General features: G+C 38.1%; 1 protein-coding gene across 1 annotated transcript in view; it reads right to left on the bottom strand.

Annotated features, from left to right (window-relative positions):
• LOC150078523 (MAM and LDL-receptor class A domain-containing protein 2-like) overlaps positions 1 to 22,242 on the bottom strand; it is a 765,548-nt gene that overhangs the window by 439,279 nt on the left and 304,027 nt on the right. Inside the window, exon 16 of the mRNA XM_090384594.1 lies at positions 6,502 to 6,599. Coding sequence (XP_090240720.1) covers positions 6,502 to 6,599 — 98 coding nt within the window. The remainder of the gene's footprint in view (positions 1 to 6,501; positions 6,600 to 22,242) is intronic.

Here is a 22,242-nt window from a genome sequence, read left to right as displayed (position 1 = left end):
ATCCAAGGAAGTGAAGCCAGTCGACATCGCTGGACAGTGCAGTGTCGAGTCAGTTTGGTGTGACATAAGCATTGGGAGATCAAAATTGAGAGTAGGAGTGTGCTATAGGCCTAATGACTCTGATGAGTATAATAAGAAACTGTTCGGAGAAATAGAGTGGGCCAGTAAATCAGAGAGTCTTATAATGGGGGATTTTAATTTCCCAGATATTGACTGGAATTTGGGGGCTGGTCACTCACACAGTAGCAAGGCTTTTGTGGATTTATTGGATGATTGTTTTCTACATCAGCATGTTCGGGAGGCAACTAGAGGGAGTAATACTCTTGATTTGATTATCAGTAGTGATTCTTCATGCATTAAGAATCTGCAGATAAATGAACCACTTGGTGGCAGTGATCACAGTGTGCTGAAGTGGGAGTTACTCAAAGAGGTAACTACCATTAGGGGTAAAGGGAAGGGGTATTGCTTTCGTAAAGGCGACTACAATGGACTGAGACAGTATTTAAATTCTATACAGTGGGATCAACTGATGATATTGCCAACAGCAAATTCAAAATGGGAAGCATTCAAAGAACTTATCGTGGAAGCTACTAGGCTTTACATACCAACTAAGAAATATTGTTCAAGGTTTAGGCCTAAATGGTTGTCAGATGAACTAATGAGGCATATGGCAGAGAAGAAAAATGCATGGGATACATACAAATTAACACGTGACACGGATGCCTATGATAGATACAAGTTGATCTGTAACCAAGTTACAAAGGAGGTTAGGCAGGCGAAGGCAGATTACGAGAGATCCTTGGCAAGGGATGCGAAGAAAAACAGCAAAGAGTTCTTTACTTATGTAAACTCTAGAAGGAAGGGGATGAATCAGATTGGTCCACTTGAGATCGATGGGTCAACTGTTGATGACCCTGCTCGGGTAGCTAACAAACTAAATGAATATTTTGCATCGACATTCACACACGAGGAGTTATTCAGCGAGGGGAATGCCAGAGGTGTATTCAACTCTAGCAGTAAGCTAGAGAATCTTGTAATAACTGAGAGCAAAGTGGAGGAGAAATTGTTGAAGATAAACACAAGAAAGGCACCTGGGGTGGATGGGATCTATCCAGTTATATTAAAGGAGGCAGCAAAGGAGGTAAGCAAACCCTTAGCCATAATTATGAGAGCTTCCTTGGACTCAGGGGAGGTACCCATTGACTGGAGATGTGCAAATGTGACCCCAATTCACAAAGGGGGATCAAAGGCTGACACAAGTAATTATAGACCTGTGAGTTTAACTTCTGTTCCCGGAAAATTAATGGAGGCACTGGTGAAAGAAGCACTGCAGGATCATCTAGACAAGACTTCAGTTATAGCTAGGACACAGCATGGTTTTGTTAAGGGGAAGTCTTGCCTGACCAATTTGATTGGATACTATGATGCAGTCACACAAGAACTGGATGCAGGGAATAACTTTGATATTATATACTTGGATCTTAGAAAGGCTTTTGATACTGTTGCACATGGAAGACTGCTGCACAAATTGGAGCAGTGTGGCATTGGAGGCAAGTTGCTGCTATGGATAAAGGGGTGGTTGAGGGGGAGAAGACAGAGAGTGGTAATCAATGGACACTGCTCATCGTGGACTAATGTTATTAGTGGAGTCCCTCAGGGTTCAGTATTGGGGCCTTTATTGTTTTCTGTATTTATAAATGATATTGATGATGGTATATCAGGCTTAATGTCCAAGTTTGCAGACGATACGAAGGTTGGCAGGGTTGTCAAGGACACTACTGACACTATGCTGCTGCAACAGGATTTGGAAAGGTTGAGCAGATGGGCTTCGAGGTGGCAAATGAAGTTTAACATTGACAAATGTAAAGTACTACATATGGGAAACAGCAACCCCAGAGCAACGTATCAACTCTGTGGTACTACACTGACAGTGGTAGAGAATGAAAGGGACCTGGGGGTGGTGGTGCAGGCAGATATGAAGTTCTCTGAGCAGTGCAGACGAGCTGCGAGAGTAGCTCATGGTGTATTGTCAATGATATATAGGAATTTTTCTAGCAGGGATAAGGAGGTGATTATTCCCTTGTATAAGGCAATGGTCAGGCCACACCTAGAGTACTGTATACAGGCCTGGAGGCCTCATTTCAGGAAGGATGTAGAGCTGCTGGAACGAGTACAGAGAAGGGCAACTAGATTGGTGAATGGGACAAAGGGGTTCTCTTACGAAGAAAGGCTTAAGTTTTGCAAATTACAGTGTCTGGAAACTAGGCACCAGCGGGGTGATCTGATAGAGGTGTACAAAGCCTTGAATGGTTTGAGCATGCTCAATGCTGATGGGATTCTTCCTCTAGCTCAGAAAAATCACCTGAGAGGGCATAAATTCAAATTGAGGAAAGACAGATGTAGGATAGATGTGCGGAAATTTGCCTTTAGCCAGCGGGTGGTTGGTGGGTGGAACAGACTTCCATCCCCTGTCGTGGAAGTTGATAGCTTAAATAAGTTTAAGGCTCAGCTGGACAGGTATTTCGAACGAACAGAGGGGTGAAGTGGAAGTGGTTATTTTTATTTATTTATGTTACTTTTTTTTTTTTTTTTTTTTTTTTGGCTGATGCTGCATAAGCTTGCTTTCTTGCATCAAATGCCTCTACTAATGCTAATGCTAATGCTAATGCTAAATCTGTTAAATGAAAGGTTTTTTTTTTTTTTAGATATTTGTACCCAACAAAATTGAAAATTTAAAACAATTATTCAGTAAATAAAAGCAAGCTTTTATTTACTTTGAATTTATAGGTTAATACACAGTACATTATTAGTTGAAGATAATTTACCAATGCAATATATTTTTTCCTGGAAACTGAATGCTTGGCTCTAAATTTGAACTTTGTTCAGAGTTGGAGCTAAGAAACCAAAGATGAAATACTAGTCAACCTTCAGACTCCTTAAAAACTCCTTAGGCATAGCCTTGCTTTTTTTCAGTATCTGACAGAGGTGATCTTCTATCCCTCCCCCTTCTCATGTCATATTCCTCACATATTAGGAAAATAGAAACGCAAGGGTCTGGTTTCTCTGAGGGTATACTGCTAAATTATTGAGAAATGCTCAGATGCTGTTGTTGTTGTTGCTGTTATTATTTGGTGTTTAGGAGCATTAGCAACTAAGGCAATATTGTTCTGGGATATGCAGTGGTCATTCCCTGACCTTTCTGCATCCTCCGTATTTGGTGGTCACAGGTTCGAACCCCAGTCTAATCAAGAAGTGTGTGCTACGCACTGCTGCACCTACCCACCTGGTTACGGAGACGCCTTCTCAGATGCACATGTTTTACCTTTTCACTAGTTTTATTAGGAGACATGATGATGATACACTGTGAGGTTTCAATAAAAGAACAGGAGATGATATGAGAGTAATCTTATGTGAATGGATTGCATTCCCTAAAGTGAATGCAATGTGTACTGTTGGATGCTGCAATTCAAGTTCCCCCACCTGATGAAAACACCCTACTGCCAGTGAAATTATTTCTCTGTAACATCGAGGGTTTATCATATATTACCATTAGCATTAATAAAGGCATATGATACAAGAAAGCAAGCTTACATAACACGAGCAAAAAAAAAAAACCTTCTAATTTCACCCATCCACTGGCTCCAAATGTTTGCCTAGTTCTGCCTTGAATCTATTTAAGCTATCAGCTTCTACAATGATAGATAGAAGTTTGTTCCAGAAATCAACTACCTGCTGGCTAAAAGAAAACTTCCGCACATCTATCCTACAACTGTCTTTTGGAATTTGAATTTATGCTCTATCAGGCGATTATTCTGGGCAAGAGGAAAAATTCCAACAGCATTGAGCATGCTCAAACCATTCAAGGCTTTATACACCTCAATCAGATCACCTCGCAAGTACCTAGTCTCCAGACACTGTAATTTGCAAAACTTAAGCCTTTATTTGTAAGCGCAACCCTTTGTTCCATTCACTAAATCTGTTGCCCTTCTCTGTACTTGTTCCAGCAGTTCTACATCCTTCTTAAAATGAGGCCTCCAGACCTGTATACAGTCTAACCATTGCCTTATAGAAGAAGATAATCACCTCCTTATCCCTGCTAGAAAAATTCCTGTATATCAATTGACAAGATACTATGAGCTACTCTTGCAGACTGTCTGCACTGCTCAGAAAACTTCATATCTGCCTGTACAATTACCCCCCCCCCAGATCCTTTTCATTCTCTACCACTGTCAGTGTAGTACCACCTCTCAGCCCATCTACTCAACTTTTCTAGATCCTGTTGCAGCAGTGTATTGTTATTAGTGTCATTAACAACTCTGCAAATGGAATATAACTAGATAATTTAGCAGTACAGTGATGAACTCTCAGATGGACATGTTTTCTCTTTTCACTAGTCTTCTTAGAAGACATGATGATGATACACTGTAGGTGAGATTTCAATAAAAGAACAGGAGATGATATGATAGTAATCTCATCCCTAGGGTGAATGCAATGTGTACTGTTGGCTACTGCAACTCACAAGTTCCTAGTTTCCCCACCTCATGAATACACCCTCCTGCCAGTGAAATTTTTTATCTGTAAAGTTGAGGGTTTATTATACATCAAAACAAGCATGGAATATAACTAGATAATTTAGCAATGCTGTGATGAACACAAAGAAATTTAAAAAAAAAAAAGAAAAAAAAAAAAAAGAAAAAAAAAAAAAGAAAAAAAAAAAAAGAAAAATTAGGAATTTTAAGTCCATCAAGTTCAACTATAAGAAGCCTGGAAGTTCTTCATCATGATCTCTCACTGGACAGCTTGACTCAACAACTATTTTTTTTTTTTTTTTTTTAATGAAAACCCCAAACACGAAAGGTATCAAAACCTATAGTACTTAGTACCATGCATGGGTTGAAGGAGAAATATGAGAGGGGAAGGGGGATGCTGGAAACTTTGCTCTAGAGACTAAACATGGGTTTCACCACTATTGAGAATAGAGGCATTAAGGACTGTCCTGTATGCTAAAAATCTATAAAGCCCTGTTGGCTGAAAGCCATGCATAATATCTAGGAGAGAGAGGGTGATGACCTTAGGTAGCAGTAGAGAAGAGAGGCCAGTTTTCTGTGAAAGAGAGTTACAGGTTACTACAGATGAAAAAAATAGGCAAATTTTACTTCACCACCCCCACAACCAATCCACACTATGGCTAATTTGTTACACAAAGAGGCCTCTCTCCATACAACTAGACTCTTTTTCATTATTAATAAAACAAAAAAAAAAATAAAATAAAAACTGCACAATAGTTCATCTTCAAATAGAACTACTGCAGTGAGCAGGATTCCAGATTCCCTATAAACTTAACCAAAAGTGCCATACAAGAAAACCCTGGGTCTCTCTTTTTAGGATGTCCAATCAGATTTTGTGATGGAGTGCCTAGCTTCTTTTTTTTTGTCAAAGACTACTAATCATTTAATTTCTTTTCTCCTTCTGTTGTTTTTGTGACGTTTCATCATAGAAATGTAAATTTTTGTTCTCTTTAACACCTTGATTTCTTACATTTCTTTTGTCATGTTTCATCACAGAAACAATTTATAATATTTTTATGTCATTTGCCACTGGTGGGGAAATCAATGAGTTATCCTACCTGTATGTAATTTTAAATTAAAGTTTTCTAAATTACTATGTCCCCCAGTGCATTGTGGGACTTTTATTTTGCAAACACAAATTTACAAATTCTCTAGCATTATGTGTTTCAGAAGCAGGAAACTAAACCGAGAGGTTGAACTAAAATGTAAAAAATTTTAAACTGACAAATATTAGGTTTATAATAACAGTTGCAAGGCATCATTGCACAGAAATGTATCATGAATGGATTCTTCCAATATGATAATGTTGCCATGTTACGGGGGCCAGAATTGTACAGAACTACAGGAACATAAGAGTGAATTCAGCCTAATTCAGTCGCCTCCTAATTCAGTACCCATCTCATTCTAATGATCACCTATGGATGAAGTGGAACAAGCTTTTTGGAGTAGAGATCTGCAATCATCCAATTTGCAATAACTATGGGAAGCCGCTGAGTTAGCATCTCTGAGGTCCACTTTAGACACATTGGACGAGGATGAGATGTTGCAAGATTTTGCGATGCTCAAGATATTGCAAATGATAATGGTTACAAAGGCTATACTGAACAGATTTCATTGGGAGCTGCGTAAACATATCCTAAAATCCATATCATTCTATACATGATTACCACAACAATGATCCCTTCCAGAAAGAAAAAATAATAATAATAAAAACTGAAAGGAAAATGTTTTCCTACAGAAAATTATGACACTGCAGTTTGTTGCATGGGGTGGCTGCTTTATGTGCTGTGGCAGGCATCCTGCTTTAAAATTCATTACATTATGTTTTTTTTTTTTTTTTTTTAAACAATATACGTGCCTTATAACTGGTGATCACACAAACAACTATAAATTACCTACGGAAATTAATAAATAAATAGTATAGTATACTTACTCTACAACTCCTTGACGGTATTCCACGTATCACATAGGATGAAATTCGAGATTTCATCAACGTAGGATATACCACAGATGTTAGAAAAAGGTACATTCCTGAAAGTAAAAAAAAAAACAAAAAAAAACGGTAAGGTAAAAAAAAAGAAACTTTAAGCTGTAACTTTATTATTTATTTGATAAATGGCAAATTATCAATGGGAAAAAGAAGAACAAAATATTTTGAATAAAGTAAAATCTTTAATCAGAGGAATAAATCCAGTTTTAACATCTTTTATCGAGAAATGGAAACATGAAACAGAAATGTGCAGATTACTGTCTGAGAAAAGAGAGGATAAAAGATGTCTTTCTTCTTCAGGTTCCATGTTCAATTTGAATGTCGGAGACCAACATTTTCCAGCCAACTCTGTCTCTTTGTGAAATAGTTCTTGTGTCGTAAGACCCCCCCCCCCCGTCCATTCTTTGATATTATCAAGCCACTTTTTTCTTGATCTTTTGCTCTTTTGCCTTTAATCTTACCTTGCAGGATTAATCTCTGCAGGTCATATTGTGGGCCTCTTATAATAAGCCTGAGGTAGGCAGCTTTTCTCTTTGCAATTGTAGTTAGCAGTGTCCTTGTGGTCTTTGCCCTCTTAAGTATCTGCTGATTGGTGATGCGATATTTCCATGGAATTTTGAACATTCTTTTGAATATCCACATCTCGAAGAGTTCCACTTTCCTGATTTCTGCCTTCCACATGACCCAGGTCTCACAGCCATATAGGAGAGTGCTCCATGTGGAGCATTTGGCCATTCAATATCTTTTCTGACAATCCAGTTTTGTGTCATAGAGGAAGTTCTTAAGAATCTTAAATACCTCTTTGTCCATACCAATTCTGCTTCTAATTTCTGTATCAGTCATTATTATTTGTAAAAATCTTCGCTAGATATTTAAAACTATTTACTTGTTTGATGGGGGAAGTTTCCACATTGTATTTTGATTCCAGGCAAGGTGATTTTGTGAATGACCACAGTTTTGGTCTTCTTGGCATTAACTGTTAAGCCTATCTGTTTTCTGGCTGTAACCACTCTGTTGAGTAGCGTTTGTAGCTTTTCCTCTGATGTTGCAATGAGGGCAGTATCATCTGAATATTGCAGGTTACTAATAACTGAACCATTACCAGTAGTACCTTCTTTAGAATCTTGTATTAGATCTATAATGGTTTCAGCATAGAGACTGTACAGCATAGGACACAACACGCATCCTTGCCTCATAAACTTTCCCAGTTAAAGAGGAGTACTGCATATGACATCTGAAAATCTTGAAGATGAAGATCTTCTTCTTCTTCTTCTTGGATTTCTCCGTTGTATGGTTATCCTCAACCTAGCTTTTTTAATTTTTTTTATTTTAATTTTGTTCCACCACTCTTTTCTGTCCTCCCTGTTTCCATTCTTCAATTTCCTCTTTTCCATATCTGCCCTCACTCTCCACATCCATGTGCTTCTAGAGGAGTGTCTTGCACTATTTTTACACTTCTAGGGAGGTGGTCTCAAGATAGTTTTTAAATTCTGTACAGTGGGATCAACTGATGATGTTACCAACGGCAAATTCTAAGTGGGAAGAATTCAAGCAATTAATCGTGTAAGCAACTAAAAGTATCATACCTTTTAAGAAATACTGTTCAAGGTTTAGGCCTAAATGGTTGTCAAATGAACTAATGAGAATCGTGGCAGAGAAGAAAAATGCATGGAACGCATAAAAATTATCAGGTGACATAGAAGCCTATGGCAGATATAAGCTAGTCTGAATGAAGTCACAAAAGAGGTTAGGCAGGCGAAGGCGGATTACAAGAAATCTTTGTCAAAGGATGCTAAGAAAAACAGCAAAGATTTCTTTACTTTTATAAACTCTAAAAGGAAGGGGATGAATCTGATCGGTCCACTTGATATCAATGGTTCAACTTGATGATCCTGCTCAGAATGAGTATTTTGCATCTACATTCACACATGAGGAGTTATTAAGGCTTGAAAATGGCAGAAGGTTATCAAATTGTAGCAGGGTGCTTAATGATTTTGTAATAACTGAGAGCAAAGTGGAGGAGATATTGTTGAAGTTAAACATAAGAAAAGCACCTGGGGTGGATGGGATCTATCTAGTTATATTAAAGGATGTGGCAAAGGAACTAAGCAACCCTTTAGCCATAATTATAAGAGCATCCTTGGACTCACGGGAAGTCCCCATGGACTGGAGATGTGCAAATGTATCCCCAATTCACAAGGGGGAATCGAAGGGTGACATGAATAATTACAGACCAGTTAGTTTAACTTCTGTTCTGGGTAAAATAATGGAGTCACTGGTTAAAGATGCATTGCGGGATCATCTAGACAAGACTGCAGCAATAATTCAGACACAGCATGGGTTGTTAAGGGAAAGTCTTGTCTGACAAATCTGATTGGGTATTATGATGTGGCTACAAAGGAATTGGATGTAAAAAATAATTTTGATATCATATACCTGGATTTCAAGAAAGCTTTTGCCACTTTTGCACATGGAAGACTACTGTACAAACAGGTGTCCATTCCATGGCTTTTTTAGGTAGTCTCTCTTCCCCCATTCTCATAACATGTCCATACCATTCTAATCTTTTTTGTTCTATTTTGTCAGTGCTGTTTATTTGAGCGTCCACTGCTTTTCTTATGTCTTCATTCCTAACTGTTTCAAATTTAGATCTTCAGGCTGACTTCTCCAAAAATCCATCTCGACAGCTAGCAATTTCTTCCTTTGCATTTCCTTTATAGTCCAAATCTCAGATCAATATAGTAGGATACTCTGAAATATTGCATTATATATTAATCATTTGGTGTTTGGGAGAATATTATTTCTCCATAACATTGAATTCAATATTCCCAAGACCTTTCTTCCCTCATTAATTCTTCTTGTAATCTCATCCTTAGATGAACCATCCATCTGCACAATAGCTCCTAGATACTTAAACTGCTTCACGTTCTTTATCTGTGCTCCATTTACACTCAAAATGTCCCCTGTTGAATTCATAAGATGAAGATCAAGAAGTTAAAAAAAAGCATCTAGATCAAATTCAACTAATCCAGGCTGAAATTCATAATTTTAAATTTTGAGAAAATGAGAATGAAAAGTAACAAAAAGTTCATTCTATATTTTAGTGACAAAACGAAAGGGTGAAACTACACTAACTCACTCCAAGACAGGAGCAGTAATGATCCTTAATTATCATCATAAGCTAAATAACTTGTAAGTTCACATGTGAACAGTTTTGAAATATGAGGGATAACTGTGGAGCTCACATTTACTATGAATTAAATGTGTCTGAAAGTATTGTAAAAGGAGTAGAAGCGGAATTATCACTTCTCCTTTTTTTCATGAGTAAATTTACTTTCAAAATTCAAACCAAAATTAAAAACAAAATTCATTAAAAATCATAAAAAACTTGTCATTATTCATGGTTCAGCCATTCCTAATATCTTTTTAATCATTTTCGCAAATGAGTTTCCTAAACCTGTTTGGGCATTGTCAAGTCAGGTTCTTTGTCAAATTTAGAAGTTTAGTAAAAATGAAAATTTTGTGCACAAATTATTTTAAATATTAAATTTTTCTTATTGACTTGGGTGCCTATCAATCAACTAATAATACTATTAAAAATGAAGCAGAATTTTTTTTTAACATTGAAAAAAAAAAAAATCATTTTTTTTTAAAAGCAATAATTTGATATCAGTTTTTAAAGAATTCAATTTCATCAACATCTTGATCTGAATCTCTCAGAATTTTGACACAACGGACAAAGAGGTAATTATCCCAATTGTATAAGAGGTTTGTTTGTTTGGTTTTTAGGAGAAACTAAGGCCATATTGCTCCGGGATGTGCGGTGGTCATTCCCTGACCTTTCTGCATCCTCCGTATTTGGTGGTGACGGGCTTGAACCCCAGTCTAATCAAGAAGCGTGTGCTACGCACTGCTGCTCCTTCCCACCTGGCTACGGAGGCACCTCGTATAAGAGGTAATTAGTCTGGCCACACCTTCTGCACCATTCCAGCTGATACACCATCCTTCTTTAAGAAGGATGTGTATCTGCTGGAATGGGTGCAGTGAAAATCAACAAGATTGTTCGGGGTACAAAAATACTCTTATCAGGGAAGACTGCATTTCTGCAAATTAAATCTGAAAACTTCAGATGTAGTGCATCTCAAGATGCACTACATCTGAAGTTTTCAGATGTAGTTTGCAGTTAGGACACCACTAACCTACAGGGTGCATCTGAAGTTTTCAGAACGAAAACTTCAGATGATCTGAAGTCTTCAGATGCACGGTGCATCTGAAGTTTTCAGATGCACCGTGCAGGTCAGTGGTGTCCAACCTTTTCCTGTACGGGGCCCGTATTCAAAGTTAGATTTGTTTTGCAGGCCGCACAGAGTGATTTGAGAAAAAATTATGTCACATTTCTATATCTTGTTACTCGTAAAAGTTTTTTTTTTTTTTTTTTTTTCCGGTTTTTCTTTTCAAACTATATAAAAAAAAATGCAAATTCCCAGCACATTTATGGGCAAAAAATCTATGCTGGTGATTTATTCTTTTAGATTTTATTAAAATTATATAAAATATGACTTACTTTTTTTTTTTTTTTTAAATACTTTACTTTTGTTTCTGTTTGAAATATTTCACTTTTGTTTAAAAAAAAAACTTTACTTTTGCTTTTAAATGCTCATTTTAGAAAATTTACAACCTGAAAGGGACCACTGCTTTTCAATATTAAGGTGAATAAATAAATATAATGATAAACCTAAAATTGAAATATTTGAAAATTTTATAAAGTACAATGATGGTATTTTTTTATGGAGCTCCAGTTCCTGATGGTATTCCTCAATGGAGCTCCAGTTCCTGATGGTATTTCTCAATGGAGCTCCAGGTCCTGATGGTATTTCTCCACTTGTTCTCAAAACCTGTGCTCCTGAACTTACTTCTGTTCTATGCCACCTTTATTCACTTTTTTATTCCGAAGGCGTTTTTCCTTCTGCTTGGAAATTTGCTCATATCCAGCCAGTTCCAAAAAAGGATGACAAATCACTCCCATCAAAGAAGTCCGATCAACGATTGCCAGTATAGATTCTGTCAGTGTCGATCCACACATGATATTCTGCCCTATGTTACCAATTTATGGACAAATCCAAAGGAAAAGTTCAGTGAAACACAAGCAGTTGCTCTTTACATCTCAAAGGCTTTCAATCATGTTTGGCATAAAGATCGTCTAAACAAGCTTCCATCTTATGGTTTGTCAACTGTTCTTTGTATTTGGTTATCCAGTTTTCTCTCTGACTGCTCACGGAGTGTGACGGTAGATGGCTTTCTGTCTTCCCACTCAAAAATCCCTTTATCCATTGCAGTAACTTGCCATTAATGCCATACTGCTCCAATTTGTACTGCAGTCTTCCATGTGCAACAATATCAAAAGCTTTCCTGAAATCCAAGTATATGATATCAAAATTAATTTTTGTATCCAGTTCCTTTGTGACCACATCATAGTATCTAATCAAATTGGTCAAACAAGACTTCCTCCTAACAAACCCATGCTGTGTCTGAACTATAACTGCAGTTCTTGTCTAGGTGATCCTGTATCGCCTCTTTAACCAGTGACTCCATCATTTTCCCGGGAAGAGAGGTTAAACTAACATGTCTATAATTATTTGTGTCACCCCCTTGTGAATTGAGATACATTTGCACATCTCCATTCCATGGGGACCTCCCTTGACTCTAAGAATGCTCTCTCATAATTATGACTAAGGGTTTGCTTACTTCCCATGCTGCCTCCTACATTATAACTGGATAGATTCCATCTGCCCCAAGTGCTTTTTTATGCTTAACTTCAACAATTTCTCCTCCACTTTGCTCTCAGTTATTACAAAATCACTGAGCTCACTGTTAGAGTTTGATAAACTCCTGGCATTCCCCTCCTTGAATAACTCCTCACGTGTGAATGTAGATGCAAAATACTCATTCAGGATCATCAATAGTTGGCCATCTATGTTAAGTGGACCAATCAGATTCATCCCCTTCCTACTAGAGGTTACAAAAGTAAAGAACTCTTTGCTGCTTTTCTTTGCATCCTTTCCCAAAGATTTCTCATAATTTGCCTGACCTTCTTTGTGACTTGATAACAGACAAGCTTATATCAGCTACAGGCTGCTGTGTCACTAGATAATTTATATGCATCTCATGCATTTTTCCTCTCTGCCATGGGCCTCAATAATTCATCCGACATCCATTTAGCCGGGAACTTTGAACAGTATTTCTTAGTTGGTATGAAAAGTCTAGTAGCCTCAAAAATTACTTCCTTGTATGCTTCCCATTTAGAATTCACCATTGGTAACATCATCAGTTGATCCAACTCTATAGAATTTAAAAACTTTCTGAGACAACCGTAGTAACCTTTACAAAAACAAAAACCCCTCCCTTTAACCTTAATGGTAGTTACATCTTTAAGTAAATCCCACATTAATACACTGTGATCACTGTAACCTAGTGGTTCCTTTATCTGCAAATTCTTAATGCATGAATAATCACTGTGGATAATCAGATCAAGGGTATTACTCCCTCTGGTTGGCCCTCGAACATGTTGCTGTAGAAATCAATCCTCCAATAAATCCACAAACATCTTGCTAGCATGCGAGTGGCCAAGCCACAAGTTCCAGTCAATATTTGGAAAGTTTAGTGGCAACAAGGTTAGTGAATGGAACAAAGGGTTCTTCTCTGCCATATGTCTCAAGAGTGGGTGCGAGAGTACATGTGAACAGGCAAAGTTTTTACGACTCCAGCAAATACAGGAGTTTTTGCTTTTTTATTGACTTAAATTGAACTATAACTAGAACTACATTAATTTTTTTTTTAGTTTTGCTTTATATTCCTCGTAACAATACTTTCGTTTAAATTGAATTTAGACAGAGATTTTGTAGGTTATTACTTAGAATCAGCAAGGATATAAAATCTACGTGTGGACAGGTTTTGCAGCTCCCACGAACGAAAAGTTTTTAATTATACTTAGCCGCTTTATTGACTTAATTGTTAGATTAAGTTAATTTTATTAAGTAGCTAAAAGACCTAGTCAAGCTTCGTGGTTTATTTTGAATATAGATAGCGCAATTTGGAAAGTAAATAATACCTCGTGTCCATTGATTAACCGTTCGTAATTTCCCACCATTGTTAAAAGATACAACGTGTGCTAGTGTAAGGTTTAACTAGATAGCATAAGGTTTAACGGAAAACTAGATAGCGAGTATAGTAGTATCAATTAATCAGTAAAATTTATTAATCTTATTAAATTTCATTGTTAATTGAATTGTACTTTTTTAACTAAATAAATATAGCGACCTAGTTATTACAAATGTAACATCATAAATTAATACATCTAAGTTGACAGGGGCTAAGAAAGTCATATAACATAAATCGGAATAATATTTAATACCGAAATACATATATATAGTGTTATAACTGCATTGGGATATAGATTTCTGGTTATATTTTGTACTGGAATTTTATTGAACTTGAATAGAAATCATGACTCAGACCAGAGCAGCAAAGCAAAAGGCTCAAACTAGTAGAAGTGCTGTGGCTCAGGGGAGAACTGAGGGGAGCGGTTGTCCTCTGAATCACAGTCTATTGAAATGCACTGCTTGTTTGATGTTTGTGGAGCAATCAGGAACGGGACATGATATTGCTAAGGGGAATGTGTGTGCCCGATGTAAGGAGTGCGAGGAAACCAGGCACCAACTCGGCATTGTTATGGGCTTATATGAGAGCTTGAAGGACAGAGTGGATGCCCTCGAAGGATTTAAATCGAGGGGGCCCCATCAAGCTCTCAGCTGCCCACATCAATGCCAGAGCTTGCACATGAACATCACACAACACAGTGGCAAACCCCAAGGCAGATTGTGCTGGTCCCAAATTAACTAGTTGTTGTAGGTGACTCTATTGTAAGGGAAATGGGGAACATATTGTTCAAAAAGGATAGATGAAACAGGACCAGGGTATGTCTGCCAGGGGCAAAGGTTAATGATGTTGTAGAGCAGATAAGGGCACAAAGGGAGATATTGTTGTACACATTGGCACTAACGATATTAAGAGTAGGAGACCGGCAGAATTACTTAACAAGTACAGGTCACTGTTGAAAAAAAGAAGTGAATTAGGGTTGAATTTGAAAGTGTCTGCAATTCTGCACAGACATGATAGGAGGGAATATATGATGAGAGCCTTGTCGATAAATTCGGCCCTGGAGAGATTGTGCAAGGCTCAAGGGGTAAAATATTTTTCAGCCTGGTCTGTGCTTGTTAACAGAAGAGACTGCTTCTACAGGGATGGGATACACTTAAATAGAAAGGGTGCAAGAATATTTGTTGAAGCTATCGAGGCAGAGTTAGGTTGGTCAGAAAACAGCTAGCTTGGGGGGATTCATGGACTAATAGATTAATAGCAGCCACTGGCAGAGGGAAAAGTGATTCTTACACTACTTCCATTGAAATTCAATTGGCCTGCAGCCTGGAAAGCAAGGCAATGGAATTTCCAGGACTGCTGGGAGTCATAGTGGAACAAGTAAGTATATGGGATGTGTTAGAGTTACTAAGAGTAGAAACAGGTGCATGTATACTTGCATGTACACCAAAGCTAGGAGTATAGTTAATAAATTCGATGAGCTTGAAGTGCTAGTCAAGACATCAAAGGCAGATATTGCTGGGATATCAGAGACATGGTGTCACTTCTTAGGTCTGTGTGACAAGGTGTCACACAGACATAACAAGTGCAGAACTGGAATTTTGGGAGTACAATGCTGAGTCTGTTTGGTGTGGCACAAGCACTGGGAAAGGAAAAATGAGAGTAGTGTGTGTATAGGCCTAATGAATCTGATCAGTATAATGAGCAATTTTGCAGAGAAATAGAGAGTGGGCCAGTAATATTTTATGTGACAAAGAAGAAAAATGCATGGGATACATATAAATCAACATGTGACACAGAAGCCTATGATAGATATAAGCTAGTCTATAACCAAGATACAAAGGAGGTAAGGCAGGCGAAAGCAGATTACAAGAAATCTTTGGCAAAGGATGCAAAGAATAGCAGCAAAGAGTTCTTTTCTTATGAAAACTCTAGAAGGAACTGGATGAATCAGATTTGTCCACTTGATACCGAGGGTTCAACTGTTGATGATCCTGCTCAGGTAGCTAACAGACTGAATGAATATTTTGCATCGACATTCACATATGAGGAGTTATTCGGGGAGGGGAATGCCAGAGGTGCATTCAACTCTGGCAGTAAGCTAGATAATCTTCTAATAACTGAGAGTAAAGTGGTGGAGAAATTGTTGAAGATCAACAATTCAACAATTCGGAAACACAAGAAAGGCACCTGGGGGGGTAGAATCTAACCAGTTATATTAGAGGCGGCGGCAAAGGAAGTAAGCAAACCTTTAGCCATAATTATGAGAGATTCTCTGGACTTCGGGGAGTTACCCATGTACTGGAGATGTGCAAATGTGACCCCAATCCACAAATGAGGATCAAAGGGAGACATAGGTAATTACAGACCTATTAGTTTAACTTCTGTTCCAGGGCAATTAATGGAGGCACTGGTTAAAGAAGCATTGCAGGATAATCTAGACAAGACTTCAGTTATAGATCACCTAGACAAGACACAGAATGGGTTTGTTAAGGGGAAGCCTTGTTTGACTAATTTCATTGGATAATATGATGTAGTCACAAAGGAACTGGATGCAAAGAATAACTTTGTTATCATATATTCGGATTTTGGAAAAGCCTTTGATACTGTTGCACATGGGAGACTGCTGCACAAATTGGAGCAATGTGGCATTGGAGGCAAATAGCTGCTATGGATAAAGGGATGGTTGAGTGGAGAAGACAGAGAGTGGTAATCAATGGACACTGCTCTTCGTGGACTAATGTTATTAGTGGAGTCCTTCAGGGTTCAGTGTTGTGGGCATTGTTGTTTTCTGTATTTATAAATGATATTGATGATGGTATATTAGGCTTAATGTCCAAGTTTGCAGACGACATGAAGGTTGGCAGGGTTGATAATGATACTAATGACTGTACACTGCTGCAACGGGATCTAGAAAAGTTGAGTAGATGGGCCGAGAGGTGGCAAATGAAGTTCCACCCCACTGACAAATGTAAAGTACTACATATGGGAATTAATAATCCCAGAGTAATGTATCAACTCTGTGGTACCACTCTTACAGTGGTAGAGAATGAAAAGGACCTGGGGCTAATTGTACAGGCAAATATGAAGTTTTCTGAGCAGTGCAGACTGCTCAGAAAACTTCATATCTGCAAGAGTAGCTCATGGTGTCTTGTCAATGATATACAGGAATTTTTATAGCAGGGATAAGGAGGTGATAATTCCCTTGTATAAAGGCAATCGTCAGGCCTCACATTGAGTACTGTATACAGATCTGGAGGCCTCATTTTAAGAAGGATGTAGGGCTGCTGGAACGAGTACAGAGAAGAGCAACAAGATTAGTGAATGGAACAAAGGGTTGCTCATAAAAAGAAAAGCTTAAGTTTTGCAAATTACAGTGTCTGGAGACTAGGCACCTTAGAGGTGATCTGAATGAGGTGTATAAATCCTTGAATGGATTGAGCATGCTCAATGTTGTTGGGATTGTTCCCCTTGCTCTGAATAAACACCCAAGAGGGCATAAATTCAAATTGAGGAAAGACGGTTGTAGGATTAGATGTGCGAAAGTTTGCCTTTAGCCAGTGTGTGGTTGATTGCTGGAACATACTTCCATCTGAAGTTGATAGGTTACCAGAAGTTGATAGGTTAAATAGGTTCAAGGCAGAAGTTGACAAACATTTGGAGCGAGTGAATGGTTGAAATAAGAGTTTTCTTTTCTTTTCTTTTTTTTTTTTTTTCTTTTTTTGGCTGATGCTATATAAATTTGCTTTCTTGCATCATGTGATAATGCTAATGCTAACTTAAATCTATTGGAAACAATCTAGTTCATCTGACATGCATTTAGGCCTAAACTTTGAACAATATTTCTTAGTTGGTATGTAAAGCCTGTAAAGCCAAGATAAATTCTTTGAATGCTTCCCATTTTGAATTTGCTGTTGGTAACATCATCAGTTGGTCCCACTGTATAGAATTTAAATATTGTCTCAGACCACTGTAGTCGCCTTTACGAAATCAAAAACCCTTCTTTTTATCTCTGATAGTTATTTCTTGAGTAAATATCACTTCAGCACACTGTGATCACTGCCACCTAATGGTTCCTTTATCTGCAGATTCTTAATGCATGAAGAATCACTGCTGATAATCAGATCATGAGTATTACTCCCTCTAGTTTCCTCCCGAACATGCTGATGTAGAAAACAATCATCCAATTAATCCACAAAAGCCCTGCTAGTGTGTGAGTGACCAACCCACAAATTCCAGTCAATATTTGGGAAATTAAAATCCACCATTATAAGTCTCTCTGATTTACTGGCCCACTTTATTTCCCTGTACAGTTGTTTATTATAATCATATGAGTCATTAGGCCTATAACACACTCCTATTCTCAATTTTGATCTCCCAATGCTTATGTCACACCAAACTGACTCGACACTGCACTGTCCAGCAATGTTGACTGGCTTCACTTCCTTGGATTTTAAGTTTTTCTTAACTAATAGAATAAGCTTTCCTCCATTCCTATTCTGTCTATCCTTCCTGTACACATTGTACTCCCCAAATTCCAGTTCTGCATTCTTTATATCTGTGTGACACCAATATACAAGGACATTCAATTTACAAGGGTATGGAAGGCTGAAGTAATCTTAGGATTACAGAGAGGCATGCACGGAATGGGAAGGATTTCTGCTTTGTTTTCTAGTTCATCACATTATTGGAAGACATTCAAGGAAATGTTTTTTTTTAATTCTGTATATATTGGATCGTCTGTGATATCCCAACAATATCTGCCTTTGAAGTTCTGAGCAATACCTGAAATTCATCAAATTTATTTACCAAACTCCTAGCATTGGTGTATATACAAGTATACATGCACCTGTTCCTATTCATAGCCTTTAGCCAGCACACATTGCGGTACAAGTAAACACAACCCATGTGTTTACTTGTACCGTAATGACTCCTAGCAGTCTCTGGAATCCCCTGCACCTTGTTTTCCAGGGTGCTGCTCATTCCAATAGAAGCAGTGCAAGAATCACTTTCACCTCTGCCAGTGGCTACTGTTAATCTATTAGTTCTTGTATCTCTCCCCCCTCCAAGCTAGCAGTTTTACGACCAACCTAACTCTGCCTCGATAGTATCAGCAAATATTCTTGCACTCTTTGTATTTAAGTGTGTACCATCCCTGTAGAAGCAGTCTCTCCTGTTAACAAGTACAGACCAGTCTGAAACAAATTCTACCCATCGAGCCTTGCACAATCTTTCCAGGGCCGAATTGATCGACAAGGCTCTCATCATATACTCTCTTCTATCGTGTCTGGGCAGAATTGCAGATACTTTCAAATTCAACCCTAACTCACGTCTTTTTTTCAACAGTGACCTGTACGTGTTAAATAATTCTGCTCTTCATATCATTAGTTTATTCTAAAGACTAAACACAAGTGAACTTAGGAGACTACTGTTACGATGATCACTAATGATCTCCATGCTTTAGTAATCATCATAACAGTATACTTTGGAGCTACTAAATGCAGTACTATCTGCAAGCCTCACACTCGCCAAAAAAAGCTGAAGTTTTTAACAAAATAGAAAAAGGAATTAAGAAGTATGACATCACTAAAGGATATAGAATTTAGCTGAAGACACTGTCCACTTATCTGAAAAACAAAGGGAAGATAACAGAATCGTGGAATTTATAGAATGGCCAAAGGAAATGACTCAGAGTGGCTGATTTCCTGAAGTTGATGAGTGTGTATTAAATTGGATTAAGCAGGCACATGACAAAAATATTCCATTGAGTAGGCCAATGATAAATGCAAAAGCAGAGGATTTTATACTTATTACCTCACTATTAGGAAAACTGGACTGGAAAATTCAAGGTTCAAAAAAATTTCAAGTTCCAAATTACCAAGTCTCTGGCAGGGAATATCAGAGAGAGAGAGAGAGAGAGAGAGAGAGAGAGAGAGAGAGAGAGAGAGAGAGAGAGAGAGCATATGTACAAATGCAACCTTTGAAGTGAAAGGAATCCTACAGTGAATAATTAAGACAACTGAGATGAGCAATGGTCGAATCGACCAATAATTGGAATGCCATCAGAAAATAAGTGTGCCTTAGAGCTGAAACCACCTTTATTTATGAAATGAATGAGGAATACAGTAAAGGTAAAATTACTGTTTACTCCAGAGAAATGGAAACAAATAAGTCGTAAGTAGAATCCTTTAATAAGGTAAAGTAAAGCAAAAACAAAACAAATTAAAACAGAAGCTTTCAATTCTATGAGGCTCTTCATTGCTGAATATAAATGTTAGTATGAAGACAAAGAATGCATCTTCATATTAATGTTTCGTGGTCACGTGAGTCAAACAAAGCGTGTCGCAAGTGCAAGCAACAATCACTGGTTGGAGCTAGACATTTGCAGTTGTGACTGCAAAGAGCATACGTGGGGTGAGTGGCAACGTTAATCCCACTGGAGGATAACTGCCTCCATAATAGGATAAATACGTGCTCTTTTATTGTGATTAAAAGCCCATGGCAACCAGATATGTTGTGTGATTCTAGCCACAATCGTTTGTGGTAATTTTGCACGTGGTCGATGACTTCGATGTCTTGGCGTGGGTCAAGATCATGCTGAGATGATGCAATAATGCTCTGCAAATGCCAAGTGCACCATATCAGCAGACTAGATTGCCCTCTCATGTTCTGAGATCTGGTCTCGGAGTCTTCTGCTAGATTCCCCAATGTAACAGCTACCACAATTATGGCAGGAAAAGTGATACACCGAGCCGCTCCATAACAGGGAGGGGATCAGCATTTTTATTCTCGAGAGGAGGGATCACAGTTTTCTGCAAGGTAGTTGTTGTTGGTTTTTTTTTTTTTTTTGGGTAGTTGTTGGCGCCTCAGCTTCTGTGGCCATAATGCACCTCCCAAGGTTTTTGCAGTACTTTGATCCAAGCCTGAGGTGGGATCGAACCCATGACCTTTGGGTTGCTAGGCAGGCAGTTTATCCACCCAGCTAGCCAGGTCGGCTTGCAAGGTAGTTGTAAACATTTTATCTGGTGGGTGCGGTTGCGATACAAGGTAATAGGGAATAAAGGCGGTTGAGATCGTGTTAGCATTGTGCGAGGCCCTAGGGTGTGCTGTAAGCTCAGGGGCCAGCAGGTCACATTTGTCTAGGGTACAGGTAGAGTAGCCACATTTTGACAGATCCATTTTTACTCTCATAACTTCATCGCATCTTTTGTCTGTGGAACTGGAATGGGTCCAGGCACAGGCAAATAGGGCATGAGCAGTATTGAGAAGCTGGCTGTGGGCATGTGCTGATCTATAGTTAGTGAATTGGCCAGCACACATTGGTTTATGGTAGACCAAGGTTCTTAAATGTGTGCCCTCGTGCCGAACTAGATCCAGAAAGGAGAGGGCATTGTCTGACTCCGGTTCAATGGTGGACTGGATGAGAGGAGAGTTGAGGTGTCATAGTTGTGGCTTTCCAGTCACGACTACAAATGTCTAGCTCCAACCAGTGATTGTCGCTTGCACTCGTGCCATGTTTTGTTTGCCTCATGTGACTACGATGGGCATTCTTTGTTTTTGTACTAATGTTTATACTCAGCTGCTGAAGAGCCTCATAGACTTGAAAGATTCTGTTTTAATTTGTTTTGTTTTTACTTTATTTTACCTTATTAAAGAATTCTACCTACAGTTTATTTGTTTCTATTTCTCCAGAGTAAACAGTAATTTTACCTTTATCACTAATACCAGAGTCCGAGGCCTTGAGGAGTGTAGGAGTGTAGTGTTTGGGAGATTTAGGTCTTTTTACAGATAAGTTTTCTCTATTAGTTTGAGTATTCATAATGTATTCAGTAGTAAGAAAAGGATGGGAGGGTGTGTTGTATTAATTTTTTTTTAATATGTTAAGTGCACAAACAGTTTTGTACACATGGCAAGAATATACCTAGCCTCCACAACATAACGTGGCCTCAAGAATCCCCCTCCCCATACACACTACTCAGATTCTCTCCAGTTGCTGTCTGTCAGAGTAGAGGCAGTGAAATTACACACTAGATGATCTGTTGCTGGTGGAGGGGAATGGGAGAGACACACAATTTACTTCAGTCATAATCTACATTCACACTCAGCTTCCATTCTATATTTTATATTTTGTTCTTACATTTTATACTATTTTGTGCAATTTTCTTGAATTTTCTGTTAAGTTTAACTTTTTATATGTATTTTTTTTTATTTTCACACATCCATCATCTTCTGTCTCACATTGGGGAGGTAGGAATACAATGGTGTGTAGTGTAATTTAACTTAATGAAATTTGTTCAGTTAAATAAGGCAATTAAAGTAATAAGTAATGCTTCACCAATAGAGAATTGGTGAAGCATTATTGTATTGCACTACCTTATTCAAGGTAGTGCAATACCATTGAAACTCATTGTGAAGCTCTTCACAATATTAGATATAATTAAAACGATGCCATTTATTGACTTTGGGTAGTCTGTTACATATAAAAATGATTTATTACACTAATCTGTATAGTAGTAAACTCCTGTGTAG

The sequence above is a fragment of the Mastigoproctus giganteus genome, chromosome 11 (genome assembly GCF_048544385.1).
Source record: "Mastigoproctus giganteus isolate SK-2022 chromosome 11, ASM4854438v1, whole genome shotgun sequence".
NCBI lineage: Eukaryota > Metazoa > Arthropoda > Arachnida > Uropygi > Thelyphonidae > Mastigoproctus > Mastigoproctus giganteus.
Note: the sequence above shows the minus strand (reverse complement) of the source record. Positions and strands in the feature narration are given on the sequence as shown.